General features: G+C 39.7%; 1 protein-coding gene across 1 annotated transcript; it reads right to left on the bottom strand.

The window, feature by feature from the left end:
• Positions 1 to 16: 16 nt before the first annotated feature.
• On the bottom strand, positions 17 to 23,666 carry LOC141509643 (cell adhesion molecule CEACAM3-like). The gene is made up of 7 exons (XM_074219333.1): positions 23,387 to 23,666; positions 22,186 to 22,542; positions 16,175 to 16,295; positions 15,525 to 15,574; positions 13,859 to 13,920; positions 2,469 to 2,522; positions 17 to 2,261 (listed from the first exon to the last, which is right to left on the bottom strand). Exons 1-7 carry the CDS (start codon positions 23,448 to 23,450, stop codon positions 2,196 to 2,198), a joined length of 774 nt encoding a protein of 257 aa, XP_074075434.1. The 5' UTR covers positions 23,451 to 23,666; the 3' UTR covers positions 17 to 2,195.
• Positions 23,667 to 26,674: the final 3,008 nt, after the last annotated feature.

Consider the following 26,674-nt stretch of genomic DNA (forward strand, 5'->3'; position numbering starts at 1 on the left):
TAAATACTTGGGCCAAAGAATGAAAAGACAGGTCTTGTTCGGAAAACACCCTGAATTTGGAAGGATTGAGAACATGAGATGAATGGGAAGGAAAGGAAAAGACTCCAAGATAGAGAAGGGGATAGACCACCTTCGAGTGGAATCACAGAGTTTTGGTCACAACTGAGCAACATCCACAAAAGAGATGATCTTTCCCTAAAACCTCATTTGACAGTGGGGAAAAAAGGTCTAACAGACCAGAATAATGCCCAGGTTCACAAAGGGAGGAAATATAAAAAATGAGATTCAAAGGTAAGTCTTCTGGCCCAAATACAATACTCTACCTTCCTCTGCCTCAAGCACAGCCTAGGTTCAGCTTTGGGACTCTTAAAGTGTGTGTATCCAGGAGAAGAAACAGCTCTATGCTCCATCAATTTAGGAGGCTTTGTTTGGTTGGACATGGCTTTGGGGTACAGGGGCTTTGGAGTCATGTGTTGCAGTGTTATTAAGGAGAAATTTTTCATGGTTCCCTTATTTTTATTCATCTTGATCTCCTGGGGAAACTGACAAGGGCTAGGCCCATTATCCCACTAGCCAAGAGGTGGGAGGTAGGACATTTAAACATTTCTTTTTAAAATTTTTTTTTTTTATTTAAGGCAATAGGGTTAAGGGAAGGTTACATAGCCAGGCAATTATTACGTGTCTGAGGTCACATTTGAACTCAGACCCTCCTGACTCCAGGGTTAGTGCTCTATCCACTGTGCCACATAACTTTCCAGGAGGTTCATTTCATTAGCCATCTTTTGAAGTCATGATTAGCCCCTCTATGGTCTAAGTTTTGAGACTTTCTTTTTTTGTTTTCCACCTTTGTTATTCTTGTAGCCTTTCCATAAATTGGACTCCTTGTTCTGCTGTCTTCACTCTGTATCAGTTCGCAAAATAACCCTCATATTTTTCTGAATCTATCAAATTCACATTTCTTATGACACAATAAAATTTCATCATATTTGTACATCACCATTTATTAATCCATGTTCCTTTGGATAGAAACCCATGTTGTTTTCAGTTCCTTGTTACAGCAACACAAATTATTTCTATAAAAACTCATTTACTTATATCTCCTTTCTTTCTGTTTTTGACCCTCTTTGGATATCTGCATGATAGGAGGCACTTCACCCAACTCATACTCCTATTCATTATTTAAGGTTTTCCCCAAAAGTTATGACTATTCTTTCTCAGAGAAAGCTGAAGGATTTTGAATATTTTTTTCTCATGAGTTCCTATCACTGTGTTCTATATTTGCAATAAAAAGAAAAACAATTGTTATTAGCAAATGCATTCATTGGGAGGAAGTATTAAGAATACTGGTACAAAACATGGACAGAAAATCAAAAAAATTGGGGTGCATTCTTCTATAAATATATCTGAAAGAGTTGGTACAAACTTAAAATAAAATGGTAGTGAGATGCCTATCTGAGGATGACTGTAGCTAAGGGTCCTACCCAGCTGCTGACCCTAGATATCCTTTTAACCTTTTGTTAAATACTAAATGAATAGAGTTCACCTTTGGGCTCCAAGGATAAATGTCATTAAAGATTATTTCTGGTATTTCTTTTTGTCATGCACATTCTTGCTCCCCACAACTGCCATTGTCCTTCTGCGATAGGTTTTCTCCATTTGTTTCATGATTTTTCTACCAGCATTAGTCAATTCTGCCTCTGATGGACTCACATGATTTGACCCATCCTTGAGATCATGTCATCCAGAGTCAAAGATTACTGGTTCACTGGAACTCAGGGCACAAAACCCTGGACCCTTTGACATTTAGGACTATGGAAAGCTGATGGATCATCTACACTTGAGTTCAGGACAAATAAGTGGAGAAGTTCTAAAAGAGATTTTACATGGATAAAATTCATAAAGAAAACAGCAAAATATGAAGATGCTGAAAATATTGAAGCACTTGCAGAGCAACAGAACATGTACCCAAATTTATTCCAAATTTGCCTTAGTTTTCACCCATCTCAGGCACACAGATCCTAGCTTCTTTCCCTCCTTGCAGTCTCATTTGGGGCATCTGGGTGCTCTTGGGTCCCTGGAAGCCTTCCCTCTTCTCAAATACAGCTTCTGGGTTTTTCCATTGACCCAGGTGTTTCAATACTCTCCTCTGAGAGATATCTCTGAACCACCTTTAATGAAGGATTTTCTTTTTTTCCTTAGGTTTGAGGGTTCTTCTTGGGAATGATCTTGTCATAGACATGCACTTTGGTGATGTCCAATGTCTGGAGATAGAGAGAAGAGATGTTACTGTCATCCCAGAATAGAGAATGGTGTTAAAAAAGACTCTTCCCTCAAAAATGTCTGTCTCCACTTTCCTCCATCCTGACCCTATTACTTTCTTTGTCCTATCAAGAAAGTTTAACAACAAGCAACATTTTGACTTCTTTCTTAGTTCCTGAGTAAGGTCTGGCTTCTTCTTAGGCACTTACCTGATAGATTCTCTCAGTTTGTACTTCAGGAGAAGTAGAGGAGGAACCCAAGCCCTGCAGAGGCAGAAAAACAACAGTCATAATCTCCAAATGACTAGCTTTCTAGAGCTGAAAGGAATTTAGGAAAGAGCAGGCTTGATCTAGAAGGAAAGTTATGATGTGAGACAATCAGAAGGGGTCTTAGAAATCTCACAATCATGGACCCCCTGAGTTAAAAGATATCTTATAGATCATCTAGTGGGACTCAGATATCAAGAACATTATTGATAAGTGGCCATCTAGGATGTCTTGGAGACTCAGTATAGAGGAGCCCATCATGTTCCAGGTAGCCCATTCCATCTGTATCCATTCTACAAGTATTTTATTAGTATCTACTGCATGCCACAAATCCTGGAAAACCTTCTGCTTTTCCAGCATGGTAATGCTGCTATTAATATACCTTTGTGTCTTGAATAGCACTTGCCTCAGTAGCTGCCCAGCATCCAAAGCTGGGGCTCTATCCAAGGGTTAATTCCTTTCTAGAACGTTTCCCACCATCTTCCCTGATTGATCCACAAAACCCTTCCATGTCTTAACCCTTTCACTCCTATAAACTACCCTTCTGGACATTTCACCCCAACCCTTCTCTCCTCCTTTCTTGTTCTGGAATCATAATCAAATCAACTCCAGCCTGACTTTTGATTCCATTAAACTTGCCAAAGAAAATGCCCCTATCTGTTCAATATTTCTTGGTGTGAAAGCTCCCTCAAAGTAACCACAAGTTCATTGTGGACAATTAGAAAATTCAGGGCAGAGTGTGATGGTGGTGTGAAGCTAACATGCTACTGAAACTTTGATCTACCAAAGATAAATGAAACCTCTATTCTGACATTCAAACACAGATCCCACCAAGAAAAAAAAGTTGAAAAGAAATTTTCAGTGGTAGACACAGTGGAGGATTTTCAGTGGTCTGTCTCTTTGGAGAAGTAAAGCCCAAGAGCAGAACAGGGAAAGCCAGCAGGAGACTTCTAGTCACAGTGCAATCCAGATCCTTGCAGTTTGACAATGCCAGAAGTCCGGGAAGCTAGATAGCAGCAGGGAAAATCTCAACCCAAACATAGTCTGAACCATGGGAACACTGGGGCAAAAGACAAGACATGGGTCTGGAACAAACCATTAATAAGTTGGAACCTGGACATAAAGGAGGAAACAAAACTCTGCAAAGACAGTTCTGGCCTGCATAGGCCACATGTTGGCCAATGACAAGCCAGGGATCAGACTCAAGCCCCAGCATAAAAAGTTTGTATCTATACTCCCTATACCCCAGGAACAGAGCTAAAACAACAAAAATAGGCAAAAAAGCTAAAAGAATGCTCACTATAGAAAATTATTTTATGAAGATGATAATGCCACATCTGAAGAAGAAATTAATGAAAAATCACTCACAAGGGAAGTGTCAAAACAGTCCATAAATTGGACTCAAATACAAAAGCTCATCAAAGAGCTTAAAAAAGAATTTAAAAACCAAAGAAGAGAGGAAGAAGAAAAATGGAAATAAGAAATGAGTCATACAGGAAAATTATGAAAAATTGACCAGAGAGTTCAACACCTTTAAAAAGGATACACAAAATGTATTTGAAGAAAATAAAACCCTAAAAATTAGAATTGAATGGAAGCCAATGAATCTATGAGACTACAAGATTCCATCAAACAAAATAAAAAGTCTCAAAAAATTGAAGAAAATGTAAAGTACCTTTTAGGGAAAACAAATGACCTGGTGAGACAATCTATGAATCATCTGACTATCAGAAAGCCTAGATCAAAAAAAAAGAACCTGGAAAATATCATGCAGGAAATTATAAGGGAAAACTGTCCAAATCTGCTAAAAATATAACTATTGAAAATACACAGAACCCTTTCAGAAGGAGATCCCAAGATAAAAACTCCAAGGGCTGTATTTCCAAATTCCAGAACTCTCAAATAAAGGAGAGAATATTGCAAGCAGCAAAAAGAAAATAATTCAGATACAAAGGAAACACAATCAGACTCACACAGACTCAACACTCAAGGACTGGAAGAAGTGGAATATCATACATTGAAGAGTTGAGGATCTAGGATTACAACCCAGAATGTACTACTCTGCAAAATTCAGCATATACTGTCAGGGGAAAAGATGGATGTTCAATGAAATGGAGGACTTCCAGAATTTCCTGACACAAAGACCAGAACTGAACAGACAATTTAATAGCCAAATACATGACTCAAGCATTGCCAAAAAAGGTAAATGAAAAGGGAAAGGAAAAAATGAACAAAGACAAATCAAATGATTGTCAAATTGTATACAACCCTAAAAGGAAAGCTATAATTTCTACTTCTTGAGAAATTGATTCAGGATAATTAAAAGGTAGAATATGATTGAAGAGAATGAACCTAAAGGATATGGGTATAGTTGGGTCCTGTGTCTCATTGAAGAGGTCCAAGATGGTATCACTATGTTTGAGGCAAAAGGTCCTGATGAAAAGCAGGGGTATTAACTTTAAATTTAAGTGTCTCATTATCCTTTGACCCACTTTAGTTCTGCTGTGCTGATGAAGCTTAGCATTTTTTCTAATGAGGGCATCATAAACTGGGCAGTCTTGAGTCAGTGTCTCTGTAATTTACAATCATTTGCAAAGTTCCCAGGTGAGACCTTCTGAGCCTCCAGTATTTAGAGATCTTTAAGATTCTTGCAGTTAATTAGATTAGGGTTTGACTTAATCCATGCTTCATTTAACAAGAGGTTAAGTACACTGGGTGGGGAGGGAAGGGTAAAATGTGAAAGAAGGAGTTAAGTGGGTGGGGTAAAGAGTGAGAGAAAACAGGACTGGAGGGAGGTACACAAATAGTTAAAGAAATGATTCTTTGACTCATGAGGTGGACTATGTGTCCTTGGAGGGTACTTGAAAAGGGGGCAAAATAAAAAATAAGTATAATTATAATTTGATGAAATTTGAGACAATGTTGCTTATCAAGCAATCAAGCAATCAATCTGTGATTATATTTGATAACAATAGGAATTTACCAAGCAATCAAATAATCAAAGCGTGATTGATTAATAGTATTAGAGTGATAAATAACACCAAGGGAAGAGGCACAAAGATTGATACTTTTAGAGGGAAAGAAGGGAGAATGTGAATGCTGAGTAAATTCTATTCAATAGATTTAGCCCAGAGAGGGAATAAATCTACTTAGATTTAAAAATCTATCCTAATCTACAGGGAAGGGCCGCAGGGAAAGGGAAAGATAAGGGAAGAAGGGACTGATAAAATGGAAGGCAAAATTGAAGGTATAAGTGAAAATAAACTGAAAGTTAATCTTTAAAAGAAAAGTCAAAGGAAAAAGGAGTAAAATTTGGTGAGGAGGAAAAAGAGGAAAGAAAAGAGGAAAAAGATAAATGGGAAAAGATAGCATGGAGGGGAAATGCAGAATTAGTAATTTTAACTATAAATGTGAATGGGAGGAACTGTCCCATAAAACAGAAGCAGATAGTAGAATGGATTAAAAACCAGAATCCTACAATATGTTGTTTACAAGAAACGCATTTGAAGCAGACAAATACATACAGAGTAAAGGTAAAAGGTTGTAGCAAAATATATTATGCCTCAGCTGAAGTAAAAAAAAATCAGGAGTAGAAATTCTGATCTCAGATAAAGAAAAAGTTAAAATCTGTCTCATTAAAAGGGATAAGGAAGGAAGGAAATTACATCTTCAGAAAATGCACCTTTGGTAATGAAGCTATACCATTACTAAATATGTATGTACCTTGTGGTATAGCATACAAATTCCTAGAGGAAAAGCTGAATGAATTACAAGGAGACATAGACAGCAAAACTTTAATAATGGGGGAACTCAATCTCTCTCTCTCAGAACAGAACTAGGTGAATCTAACCAGAAAATAAACAAGAAGGAAGTTAAGAAGATGAATGAAATCTCAGAAAACTTAGATATGATAGACCTCTGTAGAAAACTTAACGGGGATAGAAAAGAATATATCGTTTTCTTGGCAGTACATGGCACCTATACCAAATTGACCATGTATTAGGGCACAAAATCCTTACAATCAAATGCAAAAAGACAGAAATAATTAATATATACTTCTCAGACCATGATGCCAAGTTGGAAATTAAATAAATAATTATATCCAAGAAAATGACACTAATGAGACATATCAGAATTTATGGGATGTAGTTAAGGCAGTTTTGATCTCATAAGTAAAACTAAGAGTTAGTTTTATGAAAAAAGCCAATAAAGTAGACAAACCTTTGGTTAATCTGATTAAAAAAAAGAAAGAAGATAGCCAAGTTACCAGGATCAAAAATGAAAAGGGTGAACTAACCCCCAAAAGGGAAGAAATTAAAGAGATAATTTGTTGCTACTTTGCTGTACTGAATTCTACCAAATTTAAAGAATAATTAATTTCTATTTTACATAAACTATTTAAAAAATAAGAGTTCTTCCAAATTCCTTTTATGAAACCAATGTGGTGTTGATACCTAAACCAGAAAGAACCAAAAGAGACAAAGAAAATTATAGATCAATCTCCTTAATGAACATAGAATGGGGTAGAATTTATATGAGGTAGGCAGAGATGGTTCAATATTAGGAAAACACTCAACATATTTGAATATATCAATAGCAAAACTAATAGAAATCATATGAAAAGCCTTTGATAAAATACAACATCCATTCCTATTAAAAACACTAGAAAGTTTAGGAATAAATGGAGTTTTTCTCTTTTGTTTGAATTATATGGATTTTATTTATTTTGAGTTTTACGATTTTTTCTGCTAATCTTAATTGTCCCCCCCCCCCAAGGCAATTTGGCAGTTTTTTACATTCTTTCCATGGTATACATTGATTCAAATTGAATGTGATGAGAGACGGAACATATCCTTAAGGAAGAATCGTAAAGTATAAAAAAGATAGCAAGATCAGACAATAAGATTTCAGTTTTTTTCTAAATTAAAGGTAATAGTCCTTGGTCTTTGTTTAAGCTCCACAGTTCTTTCTCTGAATACAGATGGCATTCTCCATCACAGACAGCCCTAAATTGTCCCTGATTGTTGCACTGATGGAATCAGCAAGTCTATCAAGGTTGACCATCATTCCCATGTTGCTGTTACAGTGTTTTTCTGGTTCTGCTCATCTTGCTCAGCATCAGTTCATGCAGATCCCTCCATGCTTCCCTGAGTTCCTGTCCCTCCTGGTTTCTAATAGCACAATAGTGTTACATGACACACATATACCACAGTTTGCTAAGCCATTTTCCAATTGAAGGACATTTACTTGATTTCCAATTCTTTGTCACCACAAACAGGGCTGCTATGAATATTTTTGTACAAGTGATGTTTTAACCCTTTTTCATCATCTCTTCAGGGTATAGACCCAGTAGTGGTACTGCTAGATCAAAGAGTATGCACATTTTTGTTGCTCTTTGGGCATAGTTCTAAATTTCTCTCCAGAAAGGTTGGATGAGTTTACAGCTCCACCAACAATGTATTAGTGTCCCAGATTTCCCACATCCCTTCCAACATGGATCATTGTCCTTTCTGGTCATATTGGCCAGTCTGAGAGGTGTGAAGTGGTACCTCAGAGAAACTTTAATTTGCATTTCTCTAATAAGTAATTATTTAGAGCAATTTTTCATATTACTATGGATCCCTTTGATCTCCTCATCTGTAAATTGCTTTTGTATATCCTTTGACCATTTGTCAATTGGGGAATGGCTTGTTTTTTTTAATTTGACTCAGTTCTCTGTATATTTTAGAAATGAGTCCTTTGTCAGAAACACTAGTTCTAAAGATTGTTTTCCAGTTTACTACACTTCTCTTGATCTTGGTTACAGTGGTTTTGTCTGTGCAAAAAGTTTTTAAATTTAATGTAATCAAAATCATCTAGTTTGTTTTTAGTGATGTTCTCCATCTCTTCTTTAGTCATAAACTTCTCCCCTTTCCATAGATCTGACAGGTAAACTACTCCTTGATCTTCTAGTTTGCTTATATTGTTTTCTACGTCTAAATCCTGTATTCATTTTGATCTTATCTTGACATAGGGTGTGAGGTGTTGGTCTAATCCAAGTTTCTTCCATATTAAGTTCCAATTTTCCCAGCAGTTTTTTATCAAAGAGAGAGTTTTTATCCCAATAACTGGACTCTTTTGGTTTATCAAAGAGCAGATTACTAAAATCATTTCCTACTATTGCACCTAATCTATTCTGCTGGTCCTCCACTCTATTTCTTAGCCAATACCAGACAGTTTTGATGACTGATGCTTTATAATATAATTTTAGATCAGGTAGGGTTAAGCCACTTTCTTTTGCACTTCTTTTTCATTGAATCCCTGGAAATTCTTGACTTTTTATTTCTCCATTTGAAATTAATTACAACTTTTTCTAACTCTTTAAAGTAATTTTTTGGAATTTTGATTGGCAGGGCACTAAACAGGTAATTTAGTTTTGGTAGAATTGTCATTTTTATTATATTAGCTCAACTTATCCATGAACAGTTGATGCTTGCCCAGTTATTTAAATCTGATTTTATTTGTGTGAGAAGCATTTTGTAATTGTTTTCAAAAAATTTCTGAGTCTGCCTTGGCAAATAGACTCCCAAGTATTTTATATTGTCTGAGGTTACTTTGAATGGGATTTCACTTTCGAGCTCTTCCTGATGTATCTTGCTAGTCATATATAGAAAAGTTGAGGATTTATGAGGGTTTATTTTTTATTCTGCAACTTTGTTAAGTTGCTAATTGTTTTCAGTAGCTTTTTGGATGATTTCTTGGGATTCTCTAGGTATACCATCATGTCATCTGCAAAGAGAGAAAGTTTTGTCTCTTCCTTCCCAATTCTAGTTCCTTCAATTTCTTTTTTCTTCTCTTACTGCTGAAGCTAACATTTCTAATACAATATTGAATAGTAGTGGTGTTAATGGGCACCCTTGTTTCACCCCTGATCTTATTGGAAATGCCTCTGCCTCTATTGCATATAATACTTGTTGATGGTTTCAGATAGATACCGCTTATTATTCTAAGGAACAGTCCATTTATTCCTACATTCTCTAGTGTTTTTAGTAGGAATAGGAGCTGTATTTTTTTTTTTTTAGATTTTTTGCAAGGCAATGGGGTTAAGTGGCTTGCCCAAGGCCACTCAGCTAGGTAATTATCAAGTGTCTGAGGCTGGATTTGAATTCAGGTACTCCTGATTCCAGGGTCGCTGTTCTATCCACTGCCCCACCTAGCAGTCCCTGTGTGCCATATTTTGAACTTTCCCTCTAGCCTTGCTGGCAAGCCCCAGAGGGTCAGTACCACCACCAGTGCCTCTGCTCTCTAGTTGACCCAAGCCCCCATGGTCAACCAGGCTTTAGCCCAGCAGCTGATCAAGCCTGTCCGGTTCTCTGGCCCTCAGGCTCCTGGGTTCCAGCCCCTCCACTAATCAGTCTAATCTAGGCTCCCAGCCTCTTACCAGTCCCATGCTCCTGGCAGAGTCCACCCTCTGTGCCTAGACTCACCCACGATTGCAGAAGACAGATCCTGAGGTGGATGTTCTTCTCCTGGCTTTTATTTCTGGGTTTTGTTGATCGGATTTCTGTTAAGAGGTTTGTTTCATATTATTTATGAGGGAAGATCAGGAGACTTTAGAATTGTGCCTGTCTTCTCCCTGCCACCTTGGCCAGAAGTATGTAAATGGAGTTTTTCTTAAAATAATGCACAGTATCTATCTGAAACCATCAACAAATATTATATATAGTGGGAATAAACTGAGTATTTCCAATAAAATCAGGGGTGAAACAAGGATGCCCATTATTACCATTACTATTCAATACAGTCTTAGAATGCTAGCTGTAGCAATAAGAAAAGAGAAAGGAATGGAAAGAATCGAAAATGGAAAGAATAAGAGGAAGCAAAGCTTTTACTTTTTTGCAGATGATATGATGGTATACTTAGAGAACCTGAGAAAATCATCTAAAAAACTCTTGAAACAATTAACAAATTCAGCAAAGTAGCACGATATAAAATAAACACACACACACACACACACACATACACACACACACATAAATCACTAGCATTTCTATTTATGAACAACAAGGTCCAAGAGTAAAATATAGAAAGAAAAATTTCATTTAAAATAACTGTAGACAACATTAAATACTTGGGAATCTACCTCCCAAGACAAACCCAGAAACTGTATGAACACAACTATAAAGTACTTCTCACTTAAATAAAGTCAGATATAAATAATTGGAAAAATGTCAAATGCCCATGGTTAGTTCAAGCTTATATAATTAAAAAAATGATAATTTTACCCAAATTAAATTAACTTATTTAGTGTCATACCAATCAAACTACCAAATAACTATTTTACTAACCTAGGGAAAAAAAAGTAAAGGAAGGTAGCTTAGCTCTACCAGATCTAAAACTATACTCTTAAATGGCAGTCATCAAAACTGCCTGGTACTAGTTAAGAAATAGAGTCCTGGATCAGTGGATTCATAGGTTCAAAGGAAACCACAGTAAATGACTACAGCAGCCTACTATTTGACAAACCCAAAGACAACAGCTTCTGGAATAAGAATTTTGACAAAAATTGTTAGGAATACTAGAAAATAGTCTGGCAAAAACTCTACACCTCACACCCTATACCAAAATAAGGTCACAATGGGTACAGGATTTAGACATAAAGAGTGACACCAAAGATAAATTAATAGATCAAGAAATACTCTATCTGTCAGATTTATGGAAAGGGGACAAATTTATGACCATTCAAGAATGAGAGTACATTAAAAACTGGAAAATGAATGATTTCGACTATATTCAATTAAAAGTTTTTGCACTAATAAAATCAATGCTTCCAAAAATTAGATGGAGAGCAGAAAACTGGCAGTTCTGATAAAGGTTTCATCTCTAAAATGTATAGAGAACTGCATCAAATTTATAAGGTTACAAGTCATTCACCAATTGATAAATCATAAAGGATATGAATAGACAGTTATCAAATGAAGAAATTTAAAGCTATATATAATCATATGAAAAAATATTCCAAATGATTATTGATTAGAGAAATGTAAATTAAAAGAACAATGAGGTATCACTTCACATCTATCAGATTGGCTAAGATGACAAAAAGGGAAAATGATTAATGTTGGCAAGGTTGTGGGAGAGTTGGGACATTGATGCATTGCTGGTGGAGTTGTGAAATGATTCATCCATTCTGGAGAGCAATATAGAACTATGCCCAAAGAGCAATAAAACTTTTTATTCCCTTTGACCCAGCAATTCCAATTCTAGGCCTATATCCAGAAGAAATTATAAAAAGTAGGAAAAGTCCCACATGTTCAAAAATATTCCTAGCAGTTCTTTTTGTAGTGGCAAAGAATTGGAAATGGAGGGGATGCCCATCAATTGGGGAATGGCTAAACAAATTATGATATACGAATACCATGAAATATTCTCGTTCTATAAGAAACCATAAGTGGTCAGACTCTAGAGAATTATGGAATGACTTACAGGATCTGATGCTGAGTGAAAGGAGTAGAACCAAGAGAAAAATGTACACATTAATCACATTGTGAGATGATCAACCTTGATAGAAGCAGCTCCTTTCAGCAGTTCTGAGAGCTAGGATGACTGTATTAGACCAGTTATAGACAATGTTATCCCCATTTGGAGGAAGAAAAACAAAACAAAGCAAAAAAAAACCAGAATCTGATGAACACTTTATAAAAGTTATTTCTTATGTATATCTTTCCCTTAACGCTAAGTCCTCATACCAAAAATGTGATCTGTAAACATGTTTATCAAATTATGTACATAAAATACCAACTAGACTGCTGCTGAGGGGAGGAGGAGTCAGAAGGGAGAGTGGAAAGACATTTTTAACTTAAAAATATACATGTGGATATGAATGAAAAAAATAAATTTTAGAAAAGATTAAAAAAAAGAAGATTCATCACTTAGCAGACTGTTTGCCACATAGTAAGCATTGAATATTATTTGAATATGCATCATTCTCTATGTGATTTTTCATTCTTTCATTCATTGAATGACCAGAGAAGAATGAAACAGTCCAAGAATTGAATGGAATTGGATGGAAACAAGAGGTAATCAAACATCCAAGTACCAAACATATAGAGTATGAGGACCAGAGGTAGAGTACTAGGAATAGGAAAGAACACAAAAGGGTCAGGATTCAGTGAGAAGGAAATCAGGCGGGAACATCTTCCAGACATGGGACATAGCCTGAACAGAGGCCCAGGAAAGGCACGTTGATGGAACAATATAAGGATTAATTAAGTTGAACCTATGATTTCAGGAAGGACAATAAAATAAAATAAACCTGGAAACACTGATCTAAGAGCCATCCAATGAGGAAGGATTAGTGGGGAAAGAAATGATCTTGAAGTCAGAAGAAGCAGATTTTTGATCTGACCTGTTACCCAAACAGGCCTTAAAAAATCTGGGTAAATCCCTTAAGTTCAGTGCCTAGAAGAAGTTTAAAAACTACAGGTTCCCCTTTAACAGTGAGAATGGGAGTTCCATGAACCACTGTAATTGATAACTGAACCCAAATAGAAAATAGGGTTGTTTATAGTTTTTTTCCCTTCCAAAAGGCAGCTACTAGGTTTTATTGACTCAGTGGACACTTTGTCAAATCTGTGGCTCAGGTTTATGTTTGTCAACTGTGTGAAGGAGAGGGGAGACAATGGAACTCAGGACACCAATGAAGAATCTGTTGCAAGAGTCTGTGGCTGAGGTGATGAATTTTGTCATATTTGGTAGGAGAGAAGGGAGTGGTGAGGAAAGAACCACTGACATCTCACTTTTGGGAAAATTTCCTGACCTCAAGCTTCAACTTCTATAAATTCCATTCTTTAGTCCTTATTTTGCTGTTTGGAACCAAGGATGGTAAATCTCATCTTTCCCCAACATGTCATGCCTCTGGAGATACTAATTAGGTCTCCATATACTACCACATCACCTCCAAAAGTTTTCTCTTCTCCAGACCTGTCCCTAAACAGACTTCCTGATAATGTTATGAATAGTGAGTCTTCTCTTTACCCTTCTTTTTTATAAGGTAACCTTACAAAATTGTTCATTCCCTTTAACCCAGCAATTCTAATTCTAGGCATATATCCAAAAGAAATCATAAAAATAGGAAAAGTCCTACATGTTCCATCACTTGAGGGATGGCTAAACAAGTTATTGTATATGAATATCATGGAATATTATTCTATAAGAAACATAAATGGTCAGACTCAGTCAGGAATTGATTCAATCAGGAACAGTCTCAAGATTTGTTCATAGATTTTCCTTCCAGTCCCCTGACCAACATCTCAAAGTTCTGGAAGTGATTGAAATAGACCTTCTGTCCCTACCTGTACAGGCAAAGCTGAGTCTTTTAGGTAAGCTGTGTTTTCATATAGGGTGGTGTCCTCACCTATAGGGAAAGAAACCAAGACAGAATAATTCCTTAGTGTATCTTGAGTCTGAATTCTATCAGTGATTGACTTTTCCTCCTTCCCACCCTTACTCACTCAGTAAACAAATGAAGGACCGGAAGAGAATTCTTTCCTCCTCATCCCATCCTCAGACATTCATTTAGTGTCTATTTTTTGACAGGCTCTTTGTTAAAAAAAGCAGAAGTGGGGTGGCTAGGTGGTGTAGTGGATAAAGCACCGGCCTGGGAGTCAAGAGTACCTGGGTTCAAATCCGGTCTCAGACACTTAATAATTACCTAGCTGTGTGGCCTTGGGCAAGCCACTTAACCCCATTTGCCTTGCAAAAAAAAAAAAACCTAAAAAAAATAAAAAAAGCAGAAGCCACTACCTACTTTTAAGAAAATTTGTCTAAAAATTAGTCAACCTATAAACTAAGAACAAACAAGATATATAGACAGGATAAATTGGAAGGACAATCAACCGAGGGAAGACTTGATTCAAGGGATATCAGGAAAGACTTCTTGTGGAAGGTATGTTATTAATTGAATCTGAAAGAAAGTGAAGTCAGGAAGTGAAAAGAATGAGGTAGAACCTTATAGGTGTGGTAAGAGCTTGAGAAAAATCCAGTGGAAAAAAGTCCAGGATTTCTTTTATATGAGACTCTGAGGATCTGAGATTCTAAGATTTCATATATGGGATGAACACATTCAGATTTGTTAGGTCTTCAATGCTTTTGGTTCTAAGAGCCTGTCTTCTAAATCAAGCCTGAATCTTCAAAGATCCAATCCTATCTTCTCCCTTCATCTATGAATCTATCTTGATTGAGGGAACAGAGAAATTCTTGGAACGTAAAAGCTTAATGGATGTAAAAATTGTGTCATTTTGATCACAACACATATCTCAGATGACTCATCAAGGATAGGAGGTGACCCAGAGTTGCCAAAGACTTTTGTCACTGGGATGGAAACTCTGGAAAGTTTCTCTTCTCTGGAAGGACTTCTATCTCTAAATATAGAAAGTCTCATCTTCAATACATTGGTTTTGGTGAGGTGAAATCTTTGGCAATTGCAGCCCATGGTGACACAATGACTAATTTTGTGTTTAAAAGACAGCTTGCATTTGAGTAATAACTTCAAAGATAGATATTGAGGTTGAAGGGACTACAGAGGTCAGATACTCCAACTCTCTCTATGTATCACAAAATTGTGGGATATTTACCCTAGTGTTACACAGGTGCTAAGTTCTGTCAGAATGTGAACAGAGTAGTAGAAAAGAGAGTGGAGAATGGTAATAGTCCCCAACACAATGACCTGTACAAATAGCAACATAGCTGTTAGTCCTCTAAATACTATGGCTTTGAATCTGGCTAAAAAGTGTGTAATGATTATAAATACTGTTGAAAATGAGTCAAATGGAGGATCGTTTTCAGAGTTGCCTTTGTTTGGGCTTCATGATCTTTCTATCAGAGATAATCAAAAGAAGTTGACAATGATTAGAAGAACTTTCCATAGATTCTCTTTGAAATAAAGGACACTGTGGTTAGAGCAATATCTACCAAGGTTGTGGTTAAGTACCATTTTCATTGGAAGATGTTTTCACTTACCATGTTTGGGTGCTGAGTGGTTCTTCTCTGACAGGTAGTGTTTTCTAGCCCTAATGAAAGAAAAGTCAAGTGGGACTCACATTCCCAAGCAAAATAATCCCCACCCCCAGCTGGAATGGACCACTAGAGCAGGTTCAAATTGTATCTTTTGATACTACCAGCTGTCATGCCTTATCCCTAATAAAACTTCCTTACATTAGTTTCTTTACCTATAGATAGCATTATTCTCATTCTCAGCTTGTCTGTGCAGTCTGGATCTGGCTAAATAGTCTTTTCTTTCACTTGATTTTCCACTAGGTTGTGAGTAGTAACCTATTTCCTTTCTTTCTACGGCTCTTGTATTCTTTCCTTGTGTCTTCTTGGACCTCAGTGCCTTTGTTTGAGGATCTTAAAAAGGGTTAGGTCTAGTCCCCACAACACCATGAAATGAATGCCTGTTTCCAAGAGGCTATCAATCTGAGGAATGAAATTAGATGAAAACCCAGAGAAGATGATTCCCAATGAATTTAATCCAAAATGTATGAGTTTGGAAAAGGAAGGTAGAGCAGGTTTAAAAGAGGGTACAGGGTTCAGAAGATCATGCTTATATCTCTTCTCCATTCAGGGTGACAGATTAGGAAGGAGGAATACCAAAAGAAGCATTATTTTACCTTCCAGTCTTTCTGAAGAACAGGAAATAGATGAGACCCCCAATAAGAATCACTCCAGCCAGGACTCCAATCACAATTCCAATAATGGACCCTCCAGATATCAGGATGTCATTTCTTCTTGCTATAGACCAATAAGAGGAAAAAGAACTTTGAGTGTTTTTGATTGGTTTTTCAATAAAAATAGCCTAGCCCTTAAACATAGTGGCAGGTAGACTGTTAACACTAAAAATGCTTGATGAGCAGTGAAACAGACCAGGACTTTGTTCCTCACAGGCTGGGGATATCTTTGGCAAGATTCCAGTAGAAGGTGTTTGGTGAGTATTGGGAATCACCTGAATTTTGGGTAAGCACATCAAACCCTGTATATCCTGCTTCTGATCTCATGATTTCCTCCACACATTGAGCCCATTGCCCTTTCCTATTTCTGTTGTTGGCATCACTCACCTCTCAGTCACCCAGATGAATCCTTGCAAGCATTTTTGATTTTGCTCTTTCAGACTCACATCTAAACAATTTCTTTGCTAGTATTCCTAAGGTTAGTTTGTGCTGATTCAACTTGGATAGTAATTCTCTCATATCATCCCCTCCTTCCATCTTCTATGCCAGAGCCCCTCATTTTTTTTCTTTCTGGTAATAGTTTTCTGATCAGTGTTTCTGTTACTCTAGCACTTAATTAATTCATCTTTATATTACTGTCCAAATGTAATGGCCCTTAAATTCCATAGTAATAATGTTATTTTTTTCTTCAAAAACCTTTCAATGAATGTCCTCACTTTTATCATTGAAAGGTAATGCACAGGAAGAGAAGGAGTCCTATTTTTGGAATATGAGGGCTTAGATTGGAATCCTGGCCTATTATATGCTTACTATGAAATCTTGGTCTAATTTTTTCTCTTCTCTGGGCAACAATTTCCTTGGTTGACTTTTGTCCTTTATCAAAGAAGACCAAAATGACATCACTATGTTTGAGACAAATTACAGTCTGTCTGACTGTGACTGATCAGGCCAATATGAACTCAGCATGCTCTACCTCAGGTTGGGCACAAATAGTCCATGAGAACACTTGGGGTTGGTACTCTAAGCTTGTGAATGCCATGTTTCCTTTGAGCTGTTTCCATTCTGCCTTCCTCATAGAGAGTAGAGGGTATTTTCAGGATCTTCCTAAGACATTTTAAATGGAAGTTATTCAGTTTCCCGATATGGCATTGGTAGACCATCCCTTTCCCAGGAATAGTCTAGCAAGTTGCCATTGTGTATCTCTTCTAAGCCTTCTCATCCCCAGGCTACCCTTCTGAGGTCTCTTAGCTCACTGGTAGATCATATGGACTCTACACCCTTCACCAACCTGGCTGTCTTCCTCTGGACAAGCTTTGGCATATCAATCGCCTTTGTAAACTCATCTATAACCAATAGAATACTCTATTTTGCTCTTCAGAATCTCTCTTAACTCTTTATACCTGGAAATTAATCCATATTGTTATCTCAAAAAGATAATATTCCATTTAATAACTAAATTAGTATATGGGTCTTAGGAATCCTTACATATAGATTTAGGTCAAGAAAAAGTCATCCCTCCTTTAAGATATAATCTACCATGATCTCAGTTTTCCAAGGTCATATCCTCAGTCAACAATTCTACCTCTTTTTCCTACTTCCCATTCCACCTGCCTGAGTCAGGGGAAGGATGTTGTGGGGTTTTAACAATACTCCATGAATTTTGCCAAGCTCTTAATGGGACTTAGAAAGTAAAGGAAAATGATGCCAGAAATCAGAGAAGAAGGCAGAGAGAAGAGGTATTTTCTATTCTGTAACCCATAACTTGGTACCATTGTGTCTTTCTGACCCATTTCTGAGCTAGAAAATAATTCACAGCCCATCCTCTACTTCAGTATGGACTTAAGTGAGATCCCTGAACTTGGAAGGTTTTAAAGCCTTCCACACTATAGCATTATGGCTCACCCTGCTTCATCCTAGATGGAAAAGCATGACATAGCCTGTGTAGACTCCCTGAAATCAAGTGATATGGGAACCTCAGAATTTTGATTTTCAGTACTCAGGCAAATGACTGAATTAGACTGGGGAACACTCCACCAGACTACAACTGTGAGTAATGTAGAATAGAATTTACGCACAAGTATTATTAATTGTGAATGGTTCAACCCTATTGACATTAACTGAGTTCCAGTTTTCACACTGATAGGATCTGTGATCTTCTCTTGTGACATTGATCATAGTGAGTGTCCTGTTATCTGGGACAGCACTATGCTATGACCAGCTGGGGAGTTTTGTTTTATGAACCTCAAGGTATGCCATCTTGATTGGCAGACTGACATGTCAAGATGACATTGTCCTTGTTCTGTACTGGGGTCATAATTGCTACTGTTGATGGTAGGTTTGGAAAGTAATCCAGAAAATTGACATGAAATGGCTATGTGTGGTTCTTATTCTTACCCTTCCAACAAAATATCTGTTTTGGAAGTAGACTTCCTAAGATCTTGGAAGACCAGAGGCTCTGGAAGATGAGACCATGAAGCTGTGGTTTCATTGGCATGGACATCTCTTTCTCTGATGCAGGCCACAGCTTTTCTAGTCCTTAGAAGAAAGTTCATCCCTGAGTTGCTGTGACTATTATAAACATTCACCTGGAGTTCAAGCCTCCTGGTACTGAATCTTTTCAGGCTGAGGCAGGCTGGTCTAGGGATGACAGATTTCTCCATCCTCTCCCCAGGCTGTGCTTGCAACCTTTCTTCTTTGTCAAGATCTGAAAGAGTTTATGCTCCCTTGGCTTGGACTTCAATAAAGCTGGATTATCTCCACATCTTGGGAATATTGATGAAGGTCAGAGAGGATAGGCTAGGAAAAGACCCTGGGGGCCTGGTGCTCAGAGAGAGAGAAATGTTGTCTTCATTCCAAAGGAAAAACAAAAAAGAAAGAGACTGAGAATAGACGAGTTAGCAGCAGCATGTAGCAGAAAGAGTCTTTGACTGGAAAGCTAGAGCTGGTTCAAGCCCAAGAGTCTTTAATCGATAATTGCATCTCCTATGCCTAGGACTGAGTCTTTGCCCAAAGGGGTAGACCTTTCACATTTACAGAGTATTCTTGTGATCCCTTCTTTGGGTTGTTTCCTTTTCTTTGCAATTTCCTTTCCTACAAAATGAGGTGAAAGGAGAGCGAGAATAGCATAAATGAGAGTGGGGAGGAATAGGATGGAGGGAAATACAGCTAGCAATAGCAACTGTGGAGAAAAGTTTTAAAGCAATTTCTCTGATGGACTTATGACAAAGAAGGCTATCCATCCCAAAGACAGAGCTGATGGTGTCTGAATACAAAGAGAAGCATATATTTTTCCTCACTTTATTTTTCTTGAGGTTTCTCTTTTTTAGGAGGGTATTGTGTTTTCTTTTAAAAGATGACTTGTAGTAATGTTTTTCATGGCTACACATTTTTAATCTATACCAAATAACTTGCTTTCTCAATGAAGGGAATGGGGTGGGAGGAAGAATTTGGAACTCACAGTTTTGACACTTGCTCCTGCATATGGTTGGGGAAAATTAAAAAAAATTCCAAGTCCAACACTGTGCACTGGGCTACCTAGTCGCCCACTTCATTTAATGAAGTGGTGTGAGTAGAAGGAGTTAGTGGAGCAGCCAAGGAGTATAAAGATTCCCATCTCCATCACACTTGAAGGATCTTTCCTTAGGACAACCAGAGAAGAAGGAAATGCTGGGAGTATTATCCCTCCATCTTACAGATGAGACCAAGGTGAGTCAAAGAGCTGAGGTGCCTCACCCAGAGGTCACACAGTAAATGTTGGAACTGGATTAGGAATCCAGACCTTCTGACCCCACCTCTAGAGCTCTCTCTTCTTTGGTCCCACCCTTATATCAGAAGTTAGAAACTCTGGAAACCCAGCTCTGCTTGTATCTAGTGGCCAATCATTTGCTGCTTCCAAGCCTGAGAAGACTCTTCAGGGGAACTGAGGGGAACACAACCAAGTTCTTTGTCTCAGCACCCATCACTGGGTCCTCTTGGGCCTCTTTCTTCCCAGATTCTTCAGAGAGTTCAGTGGGCTGAACTTTCTTCTCTGGTCCCAACTACTATACTGTTCTTCCTCCCCCTTATAAAGCTTCTCCCTTCTTTCAGATGCCCCTTAAATGGAATAATTCCTAGGAGACCTTTCCTGATGCCATCATCTGCTGGTTTCCTCCCTGCCTATCGACCTTCTATTTAACTAGAGGGAGCCAAGCACCTGGGTGCTACTTCTGCCCCAGATACAAACCAACTGCTTAGGATTGGGCAGCTCTCTATGGACATGATTTGCAGACATTGATGGAGGGGCTGCCTCCCTCCAGAAGTTGGACTCATTCCTCTTCTCCTCACATGTTTATGTTTGCATATTTCCTTAATAGTACCCATGATCCTTGAAGTTAGTGGCTCTTTTTTTGGATGGGGGGGCGGTTCATTTCCTTTGCATGCAGTAGGTGCCTAATAAATGCTTGTGGAACAAAAGGTGGATGATTCCCAGATCCTTACTCCCACAATAGTCTCTGTCCAGGAGCTGAGGGACAGAAAGATAGACAGCGATGATCAACAGGGCCCTCCCCTAACACTGGCTCCTGCTTCTGACCCCATTGTCTTTGAATGTACCCTGCCTCAGACAGAAGTCTAAGACTATTTCTAGAATGCCCATCATGAAAGAAAGTCCTGGATATTCTGAGCTGTCAGTCCTCCCTAAGAGACCACACAATCTCAGAGCTAGAACCTACCCCCAAAAGGCCTCTGGGATTCTTGACATCTTCTCCCTTCTCCCTTCCAGACTTGATGAGGGATCCCTGGGTAGGGTCATCTGGTTTGGAGTTGAAGATTCCCAGGGCTGGGGAGGTCACTCTCTCCTGAGATAACCCTCTGTGCTAGGAAGCAGCTGGAGGGTACAGTGGACAGAATGTTAGGCATGGGAGTCAGGAAGGCCTGAATTTGAATTCTGTCCCAGCTATGGACTAGCTGTGTGACTGGCCAAATCTCTAAGTCTCTCTCAGTCTCATTTTCTTCTTGACAAAAATAGAGTACCTACATCACAGGTCTTGGTGAGAATTAAATGAAATATGATACACAGAGAGCATTTCACACACCCTCAGACACTATATGAATTGTAGCTTTATTGCCCAATTGGAAAGCTCTCCATGTTGGGAGAGCTGCCCCTGTCTGGAGCCAAAGATGAACTCTTTGTTCCCCATATAGAATTTAATTTGTCACCTCATTCAGCTGCATTCTCAGCAGAAGCTGGGACCTTCTGTCCCTTCAGACAAGCCTGGGCTTCACCTTCTTGGCCTTTCCTACAGGTATTTTGCCTCTATGCTCCCTCTTCCAGCACTGGGAGCCTCAGGATGAACCAGGGTCCAGATCATCCTGGGCACAAGGCAGCCAGGCTTCTGGCTCTTGGGGAGTGGGCACTCTGGACTGGAACTCCACTGATCCCAGTTGGCACATGAGTATCAGAGATTGTCCCCACCCCAACAAAGCTCCCCCTGCTTCATGGGCTCCTAAATATCTTGGGGCAGGTGAACTTCAGGAACAGGTTGCCTTGTCTCAGGCATACCTAGAGGGGTGCAGATGCCATCCTGTGCCCTCAGTGACCCTTCTACTTTCACAGTATGTCCTAGGAACAAGGAAGTTACCTTCCATCTGCCTAGAGCAGGCTTGAGGAACCTTTTCTTTTCTCCTAAAGGTCATTTGGATTTTGTAGACCTTATATGGTCTGTGGCTCTGTTCTTCTTGCTCCTAATCTGGGCCTCAGAAGCTGGGAAACTCTGAGCTTGCCTGGGCTCTCTGTGACCCATAATCATGTCGGTCTGGGTTTGGGGATTCTCACCCCCTTGGTCTACTCTATGTAGGGGTGCATCATGTTCTGGATTCTTCCTGCTCCCTGGGTGAGGAACTTAGCGGTGGCCACTCACACCAGACTGGGGGAGTTTGGGAGAAACTGCTTGGCCCAGGGGAAGGGTAGTGCTTACCATACACTGATAAATGTCCAGATGCTTGTCTTGACAGGCCCATTGAATCAACAATCAGAACAGAGTAGTTTTCAGTGTCATTGAGGGAGAGGTTGGGGATGAGCATGGAGCCATTGGAGAACACCTTCTCCCGGATATCATCTGGATACTGATTTGCAGAAGGAACATGGTAGAAAACTATCCTGTTCTTCTCCTCTACTGAATTTCTGTACCAAGTATATATGTAAGCCTGTCCTGAGAACTCGTGGATGTCCAAGATGACATCATCGCCCACTGTTCCATAGGGCGGGTTTGGCACAATGGTGATGGGAGCACCTTGAGCAGATGCTGACTGGATCCAGCAGCTGAGGATGGAGGCTGAGGGGGGGAGGAAGGAGGCAGAGGTCAGCAGGGTCCTCTGCCCTCCTGAGAGGCCCAGGTCCCTGAGCTGTCTTCAAGGTAAGGGTTGGGGCTGCTGAGTCTGCCCCCAGGTCTGCTGGGAGCTTACTGGGATTTATGTGGAGGGGATTCATGAACCTATATATTAGTGTTTCTGTCCCAGGCTCTACAGAGGATTTAAGCTCCCTCCAGAGACTGGATCCAGAAAGAACCTGCTAGTGTGGAAGGCCAGACACTGAAGGGAGAAATGAATCAGTAAAGTATTGTGGTTGAGGATGGAATCTTAGAGATCACAGAGAGAAACACCCTCAACTTACAGATGAGGCAGCTGAGACTCATAATGTAACACGTCTAGCCAGTATTAAATAGGAAATAGAAGAGACACCATTTGAACCCAGATCTTCTGACCCAAACCTAGGGAAAGTCTTTCCTACTTAACCGTGGAGACATTTTAAAGCTGAGAGAATTTGACTCCCAAACAGCCTTGGGAGGAATGTTCTAGGTAAATCCAAGCTCAGAGGGGCCTGTGGTCACATCCAGTAAGCCTCAGAGCTGGGCTCCCCGCCCCATTCTCCAATGACTGTAAGTCTCCTTTAGCCTCTTCAGAGGCTGCTGAGATCCAGGGCTGTATGATTCTCAGGGGATGTGGCCAGATGACCCTGAGCTGCCCCAGCTCAGGGAAGACTCCTCTTGGCTGGTCTGCACTGATTGTCTCTGGAACAGACCCCTGTGACTGGTTTCTCCTTTTGTTCTCCACCTGGACTAAGACTCCCCCAAATTCTCTTTTTTTCTCTCCTGGACCTCAGCAGAGCAGGTGTCTCACCTGTGATCAGGAGCCTCTTCCAAGGGCTGCCCCCATAGTGAGTTGCTTCTGAGGGACTTTCCATAGGTCTGTGCTGCTCACTGTATGGGACAATCTCTTTGCAGTCCCAGGAATCCTGACCTTCCCTGTACAGAGCCCAAGTACAGACTCTGGAGCTGTCCCTGCAGTTTCCAGTCTCAGGTGGTCCCTCTTTGCAGCCTAATCCTGCCTCTGCTCTGTCTTCTTCTTCCCCCAGAGGACAGAGGTCTCTCCAGGGATGGAGCTTTTATCTCAGCCCAGATCACATGGGCCCCATAGGGCAGGGACTCGGCCTCTGACTTCCTCTTATATCCCCTTTCTTCCTCTTTCTTCCTCTCCCAGTTGCTGTGGTTTCCTGCCTCTACGAAGGAATCCCTCCCCTACCCAGATCCCTTCCACTGTCCATGGACAAGGGCTTCTGTCCTACTGTCCAGCTGTGACACCTAACCCTTCCTTTGTTTTACTCCTCTCCTCCTCCACCCCTTCCACATAGTGTTCTGGTTTTTCCTCAGGTATTTTATTGAGGCATCTGGGAAGGTCCAATAGAGCTGGGAGTGGGGGTAGGGGATGATGTAGACTCAAGCTTCCTTCCCTATAGCGGGAACAGACAGCAGGCATCTCCCCCATTTCCTGAAATGCTTCCTTCCCAATCTACCCCACCCACGCTGGGTGATTAAGTTGAGAAAGGGCTGAGTCTGGAGTTAAGAACAGGGGAGTTCAAATCTAACCTCAGGCACTCAGGCAAATTACTTAAATTCTATCTGCCTCAGTTTCCTCAACTATACAATGAAAGTGATAATATTGGCACTATCTTCCAGACTTTCCAAGAGGATCAAAGAAGACATTATTTGTGAGCATTTAGGACAATAAAAGAGGACAACTAGACAGTTTTGGGAAGGAGTGGTGAGGGCTCAGGAGCTGGAGCCAAGATGGCAGGAATGGAACTGATTCAGAAGTATATAGAATGGGGGTAGTCAGGAAACTCAAGGGCCCTGTGATTATATTTGTCAGTCAGCAAACTTACATGTGGGTACCTAAAGTACCAGGCCAAACCCTAGGGTTCAGTTATAGGTAAAAGTTCCTGCTCTTTCCCAAAATATTCATAGTAGTTCTCTGTTAGTGATGAAGAATTGGAAATTGAGGGGATTCCTGTCAATTGGAGAATGGCTAAATAAGTCATGGTACACGAATACTATGGAAAATTATTGTTCCTTAAAAATGGTTGGACTCTAGAGAAGCATAAAATGAGTTACAGGATCTGATGCTGAGTAAAGCAGCAGAACCAAGAGAATAATGTACACATGAACAACATTGTGAGATGATCAACCTTGATGGAAGCAGCTCCTCTCAGCAGTTCGACAGAGCTAGGACAACTGTATAGACCAGTTATGAAGAATGTTATCCCCATCCAGACCAAGAAAAACAAAATAAAACAAAACCAAGCCCCCCCCCCAACCCCAACCCTTCAGAATCTAATGAAAACTTTATAAAAATTATCTCCCATGTATTGCTTTTCCTTAATCCTAATTTCTCATACTGAAAATGACTAATCTGGAAGAATGTTTATCAAAACTATGTATGTACAATGTTAACCTACCTGTTTGCTGCTGAGGGGAGGGGGAGGGGATGGGAAGGGAGGGTGGAAGAAAATTTTGCAACTTAAAAATATGCATATAAATATGGATGAATGTTATAAAAATAAAATAGATGAACTTGAAAGAAGAACAAAAAACAAGTTTCTGCTCTCCTGTGTACTGAAGGAGACAGCATGGACACAGTTCTGTCCAAATAAGATAAAACTGAGGACAAATTGGAGAACATTTCAGAGGAATGGCACCAGCATGGTGCCTTATCCTGAATGATGGGGTTTTGACTGATTTGAAGCAAGTCAGGGAGGAAGAGTTCAGTTCATTGGTTTCCCTCAAATATTAAGCCCAGACACTGTCCAAGCTCCATACTGGGGGAAGGGAAGCAGCATTGCTGTCTTCCTTCTTTCCCCTTCCCCCCTCCTACCCCCACTTCAAGAGCCCCAAAGTGGAGGAAACATGGCTAAGAATGGCCATTTCTCTAAAATCATTAAAGACATTCTCTGGTCAAAGAGCCCGATGAGTCTGCAGAGTTAGCTATTTCCCAACACTGAAGGGAAGGAAATTAACACAGCTCCTGGTCACACAGTGAACAAGTGGGAACCAGCATCCAACTTTCAGTCCATTAAGCCAAGGGCTAGACATCAGTGAAGTTCATATGACAGGGAGAGGAATTCTAGGAGAAGGGACCAGATGCAATGACATGTCCTTTCCTACAAAAAGAAGATGAGATTATGAGATCATTGGATTTGAAAGTGGAAGAAAGAGGCTCAAAAGGGGTAGTGATCTGTGTGAGGTCATAGAGGGAGTAAACAGGAAAGGTAGGAAGCAAATGAAGTCTTCAGATCCCGGATTTGGTTTCCACCTTCCTATGCCTCAGGCCCAGCCCAGGAAACTCTTGAAGTGTGTAACTTTGGAGAGGAAAACAGCCCCCTGCATAAAGAAGACTTCTAAGGGGTGTCCTGGTAGGACAGGGACTATGGAACTGCATGTTGCAGTCATTGCAGAATAACTTTGTGGTGAATCCAAGTCTAAGCTTGGATCCCAATGTATTCCCTGATCTCTCCAGGAAGTTCAAATCCATCCCCATAGGGTTTTTTCCATTACTCTCAAGAGGTTCAGGTGCCCTTATTTCTACTATGGGTCAGCTTCCCTTAGAGGCTCCTCAGAGAGGTCAAGTGTGGAACTGATGAAACTCCTTCTCTCTCCCTTGGGAGAGATGGATAATGGGTAACAGGACAGAACTATTTGTGTTCTTCTACTGTCTTCTGGAGGACTCAAGGAGAACTACCACAAGAGATTGTTGGGGCCAGGGTCCGCCATGAAGGGTGATTTGTGTCTGATTACAGTTGGCTAGATATTGACTCCCCTTCTCACTAACCAAGGTTTTGAGTTAATTGGGGGCCTTTCTGATGCTCTTGGCTCTGCTCCAGAGCCATTCCAGAAATATTATTCTTGGCCAGTGAAGCTAATAGGAAGTATAGAGGCCAATTTTTCATCCATCTAGGTCATGATCTGCTCCTATTACATGGGACTATGTCCTCTCCTGGTCTTGGCTGTCATTGTTGATAGACATCCTGGAAGGAATTCTGGAGAATCCAACTTTCTTTGGACACCTAAACACCTACACCTTCAGAGATTAAAGAATGGGACAACTGGATTTATTTCATTTTTACAAAGTCTT

The sequence above is a fragment of the Macrotis lagotis genome, chromosome 1, assembly GCF_037893015.1.
Source record: "Macrotis lagotis isolate mMagLag1 chromosome 1, bilby.v1.9.chrom.fasta, whole genome shotgun sequence".
Lineage (NCBI taxonomy): Eukaryota > Metazoa > Chordata > Mammalia > Peramelemorphia > Peramelidae > Macrotis > Macrotis lagotis.